The 6,237-nt window shown below is 37.0% G+C and overlaps 1 protein-coding gene across 1 annotated transcript in view; it reads left to right on the top strand.

Annotated features, from left to right (window-relative positions):
* The window catches only part of LOC108750354 (acanthoscurrin-2-like), a 3,746-nt gene extending 402 nt beyond the window's left edge, over positions 1 to 3,344 (top strand). The window contains exons 3-4 of the mRNA XM_018489752.1: positions 1,038 to 1,511; positions 2,463 to 3,344. Coding sequence (XP_018345254.1) covers positions 1,038 to 1,511; positions 2,463 to 2,473 — 485 coding nt within the window. The 3' untranslated portion in view covers positions 2,474 to 3,344. The remainder of the gene's footprint in view (positions 1 to 1,037; positions 1,512 to 2,462) is intronic.
* The last annotated feature ends 2,893 nt before the right edge of the window (positions 3,345 to 6,237 follow it).

Below are 6,237 nucleotides of genomic sequence, written 5' to 3'. Positions count from 1 at the left end.
GGGAGGGTGTCCCGAGTGCGAAGTGTTCGCGGCGGTTTTTTTAACCCTCTCAGTATTTCAGAATCCGTGGGAAGTGGGTTGCAGCTAACTGTAAATGTGCCGATTCACTGTGCCGTGAATGTGTGTCGACAATTTACTTTATTCTACATCTTATTTCCAAAATGGACTTATTCTAAATCTATTTTAACACGGCATTAAATTAAACATTATAAACGTGATTGCCACTTTCCTGCCGGAGATTTCCACTTGCCTTGCTTGAGATTGCTCATCAAAATTGTATTTTGCAGTGCGTCCCCTAAAAAAGGAAAGTCATGAAAGCTTTCATTTTTTACGATATACAATCGATCGCCGGTAGAAAGATGGTAACTGGTAATTATATAAATGTAAAAGAAAACTATACAACGAAATTCGAAGAGAGTCAGCAAATTAAAGGTCTCAAGAGATTGTCCGACGCTGTCCTTTTCGCCGTTAAATTACATCCACATCGTTTAATAAACGGTAGTTGTTAATTATTCCTTCAAATATTGTCACACAAATTACAAAAAAAGTAATTATTGTTTATATATTATCGCTACCATCGCAAGAATTATCATTTGAAATAATAAGCACTACACTATTTATTATTTACACTAACGAGCGAGACGAACATACGCGTACACGTTTCGCAATACTTTTTTTTCAATTTTTCTATGTAATTACTGGTTGGTTCAGCAATATTAAACGAACTCGTAAAATTTAATCCGAGAGCGGTTTGTACTTGCCCCCTGCTCTTTGAGACGACTTACACAATCGGCAGAACGCAACCGGTCTCCTTCTTGTAGCAATCACAAAATACCTCGTGGCAATTTGCGGACCGACATAAGCGAGCGCAACCATCTGGGTACCAAGCTCGTAGTCGCATAAAGAAAGTCAATAAATCGTACATCGCGCAAACACGCACATCCCACATCTCTATGAATTGCGGTTACCTAACTAAGAATTAAAATTTTCGAATGCGGCGTGAAAAATAATATGGAATGATAATTTTGAAATTATAGGTGGTTACATAAGCAGCGGCGGTGGTTATGGCGGCGGTGGTTTCGGCGGCGGCAGCAGTGGATGGAAGCTCGGCGGCGGAGGTGGATACGGCGGCGGTGGATACGGCGGCGGTGGTTATAGCGGCGGAGGTGGAAGCAGTGGATGGAAGTTTGGCGGTGGAAGTGGTGGATTCGGCGGCGGCAGCGGCGGTGGATACGGTGGCGGTGGCGGTGGAAAGATCATCAAAGTAATCGCGCTTAGCGACGGAGGTGGATACGGAGGCGGTGGATACGGCGGCGGCGGCGGCGGCGGCGGCGGATGGAAGTTCGGCGGCGGAGGTGGATACGGCGGCGGTGGTTATAGCGGCGGCGGTGGAAGCAGTGGATGGAAGTTTGGTGGTGGAAGTGGTGGATTCGGCGGCGGCAGCGGCGGATGGAAATTAGGCGGCGGCGGCGGCGGATACGGTGGTGGTGGATACGGCGGCGGCGGTGGAGGTGAGATGTGTTACTGTGTATTTTATTATTGTTGATTTTATTGTTACGGATCAATTATAGATTGGTAGTAATACTTACGGTACGAGTTGTAATCAATTTCGAAATCGATCAATTGAAAATATCGAAGAGTAAAGTTTAATGTAAATACATCTAAAAAGTAATACAATATATATAGATGCTCTATTGAATATTTAAAAAAAAGTATAATATAGAAGTTTGATAAACATTAAAAATCAAATACAAAGGCAATAGTGTAAAACAAGAAATTGCTAATCAAATATTTAGAACCATGTTTGAATAAATTACAATAAATAAATTAGCTTTAACCTCGGAAAGACTTGTCGAGAGGATAAATCACGTAAATGAACTTTTCTCTCTGAAAATTTATCGCCATGTAATATCTTCCTTCATAATTATCGAGCAACTATACACGCTCCGGCAAGCATTAATACACATCTTAAACTCATTTATCGTACGAATTAATTTCCAAGCTGGTGATAATGCTCACAACAAACAATCGGCGCGAAATTTGTCCGGGAGCAAAGATTAATTTAATGGTAGTTAAAAAGTATATAAATAAAATTAATGAACAAAATATATATATCGATCTTGAAAAAAACATTGAAATTTTAATATTATAATAAAATATTGCAGCGTGTAAAATATTGTAAATCTCTCGTCCCATATACGTGATGACATTTATATTGAGTTTGAGTTATTTAGTTCATTAATATCGATAATCCTTGCAACTCGGTTTAATTTATACAGTTAATAAATCATCCTTTACCTTGGAGGGAATTATCAAGAGGATAAGCCACGTAAATTATACTTTCTTTTTTGAGAATTTATCATCGTGCAATTCCCATTCTTTTTTTTATTATCGTACCGTTATGCACGGTCCGGTATTAACACACATTTTAAGTTTATTCACCGTACGAATTGTACTTCCAGGTTGGTGGTAATACTCACGGCAAACAGCAGTGCTCACGAGCAAACGGAACGAAATTCGCTCGCCGATCATCCGCCGATATCTCGACCCGTCGAAGCATCGATCGTCATCGATAAGGAAATTAACTCGCGTTTGGCCTTTCTACTCTTCCGATCTTCGTCAATCCGCCATCGGAAGATCAAAAAAGTCAATATCGGAACATCGCCATTAAGGCAGAAGCAAGAAGTTGCCTGGTACATCGCCGAATAAATTTGCAAGAGAAAACGTCACAGCGTACAACGCATGTATGAGACACCATCTCTGTTACCCTTCATCGCCAAGCACAGGGATATCTCTTGGAAACAGCGAACGATATCGTCGCTTCGCTTCCGGCCATTCGAACTTGCCGCCGTGTCGTCTAGGCGAAACGACTTCCTTCTCGACGGCGCATTTTCCCTCCACGTTCCGCCGCTCGCCACCCCTTCATCCCTCGCAATCCGGAAAATCGGCGAGCGTTCCATTTACGAGCGAATCGTACGCCCTGATATTTCAATACCGCTTCCACGTATGAACATTCGCCCACCCTCACCCCCTCCCGTTTACTTAACCCGCGCTTTCTTTCGAGGATCGAAGGCGTCAGAGCAAGGCACCCTCACGAGCACAACATTTAGCCTATTACAAACACGTAGCGCAAAATCCCGTGTAATTCCCCCGAAGGGGCATTACCCCGAATGCCTCAAAACACGAACGAGCAGAAGTGACGAGAAACCGCAGGAAAATTACACCTGGTGAAAAAAAAAAAGCGCAGTGATCCATTTCACGCACATTTTTCTCTTTCCCTTTATTGTCTGGAACCACCCCACGATTCAACGATCCACAATAAACGAGTCATATTGATAGAATAATTATGTGTTTACCTTTATTTTTTATTATTATGCTCCCCTCCGGGCTAGCGATCGTAACTTTTATTCCTGACGACGTACCTCTATAATGTATGCACGCATAGCAAGCATGGGAAAAAATGGAATGCAGCCGCCGCTACCAATTTAGCGATTTTCCGTCGATTTATGTATCCGCGGTGATCTTGCATAACCGGGGCGAAATTAAAACCGTAAACGCCCGGCGCACTCATCGGGAAAGATATTGCTGTACGTATGAATTTATTGTACTATCGCCACTCGCGCGCTATTACGATATTGCGCCAGCACATAAATATCGCGCTTATTTAGATACGATTTTTTTTCCCACGCGGCACAATCGCGATCGAGAAAGACGATGCGTTCTAAAAAATATCGATATGGATTTAATACCATGCCGTGTCATACATACTGCATTTTGACTGTGTTGGTATCAATAATAACACTAACATGATGTGGATTTAACACCATAGGGGTGTTTCAAATTCATGGTATTGATGTAAACGCCAGAGGTTATAAATCCATACCGTGTTGATGTTAATATCAACACCAAAATGGTGAGAATTATGTAGATACTGCATGGGTTAAATCCACATCGATATTTTTTTAAGTGTGTGTATAAAAATTTCAATAATCTACAACTTGGGACCATTTGGCTCATAGCAGTATATCTTCAAATGTTAAAAGCTTCCGTATCTTTTCTTTGCGTGCAATTTAATATCACGTATTATGACAACAGATAAACGTTCGGCGACATTTTTATTCTTTACACAATGGCGAATACTATATGTAAAATTTTATTGATCTTCAATTTTTTATCAGCTAAATATCCGACATTTGCCGGAATGAGTTTCTTTAGATATTCGATCATATATAATCTCCGCGCAATTTTATAATTTCGTACATATACATTTAATTGTATATTATTAATATATAACGGATAAAAAAGAATCTCTTCTACTCTGGACACGGAGAAGTAAATAGGATTGACCTAATAAAGAAGCTATATAATGAAGTTACGTTAACGTGTAGAATAAGCATTCAGAGATACGTACACACACAATAAATTTTCCCTGTAGCAGTTGCGTGACTTTAACGTAATAGTCGTGCAAGTAATATCACGGTAATTACATTCTATTACTCGCGTGTCATAAAAACAAGGCAGCTCTCCCTCCGATTTGTCGCTTAACATTGATATTACGAGTTTCGTCATGCCTCTTGGCCGATCATCCTCAATCGTGCATAATTATTATCGTGTAATACCTATATTTTTACGCATAATATAAAATTTATTTTTTTCTTTTTAGTTATTGAAGATTGTACTCGATGTAAGATTGTTACTCGATGTACATAAGAGAAATTGTATCTTGTTGCCTTTTTAATGACTACGTCGCTTTATGTTTTAATGACGTCAGATATTCGTACGCATCACCACCAATAATAAAACTGAACTACGTATCTGCCTTTCAAAAGGATTTATATGCATAAGCTCTCTTAAGTTCTTATTGAGATAAAATAATCTGCGTCAAGAAGAGGCATTATGAATGTCAACATTGTGAGTACTGTCTGAAATTGTAATTGCCTTTCTAATTTTGTTCTGTTTGAGGATACGCGTTCTTTTTTGTTATATTATTATTTTTATATTTTTTTGAATTTTGTATTAAAAGAAGAAACATTATTATTATCAAAGTAGTATATTATTATATTTTTTGTAATAGTAACAAATTTCAGTTACTTTCTACTTCTTACATTTTGAACCTATTTATAACATAATTTTTTAAATATATTTACTCTTCAATCTTTAGTCGGTATTCATATTTCATTCTTACTTTAAGACTGTTTTAAATAATGTTTAAAATTTGATAATTATTCAGATTAAAGGACACCGCGCTGATGACCTTAATCTTATATATTTTATTAAGGTCATGACCTTGAGTGATCTTCAATAGGTTTTGGTGGCGATGTCATGTACTTTAACTAAAATTTATTGTGAAAAATGTCACCTTAGCCGGATTGTGTTTCAAGACCGAAAATTTAATTGGAGCGTGGTTTGAAGAATTAGGTATATATATATATATATGTATATAAATTCACTCTGAAATATTATTATGTTCACAACTCTAGCTCGAATCGAGAAAGCATTTTCTTCCTTAGTTGTGTTTTCATATATTAAATGACATTACTGTTGTTTTATCGGTTTCAATATTTAAACAAAAAATATTGCAAACTTTTTTAGACTTATCTTATTTTAATATTAAAAACGAAAAAATAACGAACCATTACTTTTTAAGATAACAATAACGAGTTACTTTTAATTTTGTATTTATTAATGAGTAACGGTAATTAGAGAGTTACTTCTAAAAAATATTTATTTTCAGTTTGGAGTCCAACTTTGGAGGCTCACTTTAGGGCAAACGCTTCGTTCTTTATTATATATATTCTTTTCATGTGATTCTTATTTACAAGTTAATGCATTGCTACATATCGGCGAGGATGTGTATTATTCGCGGGTGAATGATATATTACATATACATATATATATATATATATACATATAATACATATACAAGAAGACGTATTCATATAATATTCTGAACATTTCATTAATATTTGAACACATGAAAATTGTTTTTTTGTTTGATTATACAGAACATTAGAAATATAAATTAATTTTTTCGTGAATTATTTCATGTTAAGGATTGTATTAGGTTGTATACCAAATAGGTATTCTGCAATCATATTTTTACTACCTCCGTTTACAATCGACTTTTTTACAGGATTCCTCAATGAAGTAATGTTTTACTTGTAATGCCGTTACCGTTATCGTTACTTTATAACGATTGTAAATTCTACAATTGCGTAAGTGTAGTTATATAAGTGA

Source organism: Trachymyrmex septentrionalis, unplaced genomic scaffold (assembly GCF_001594115.1).
Source record: "Trachymyrmex septentrionalis isolate Tsep2-gDNA-1 unplaced genomic scaffold, Tsep1.0 scaffold36, whole genome shotgun sequence".
Taxonomy (NCBI): domain Eukaryota; kingdom Metazoa; phylum Arthropoda; class Insecta; order Hymenoptera; family Formicidae; genus Trachymyrmex; species Trachymyrmex septentrionalis.
The sequence above is the reverse complement of the archived record's forward strand: the minus strand, read 5'-3'. Positions and strand labels throughout refer to the sequence as shown.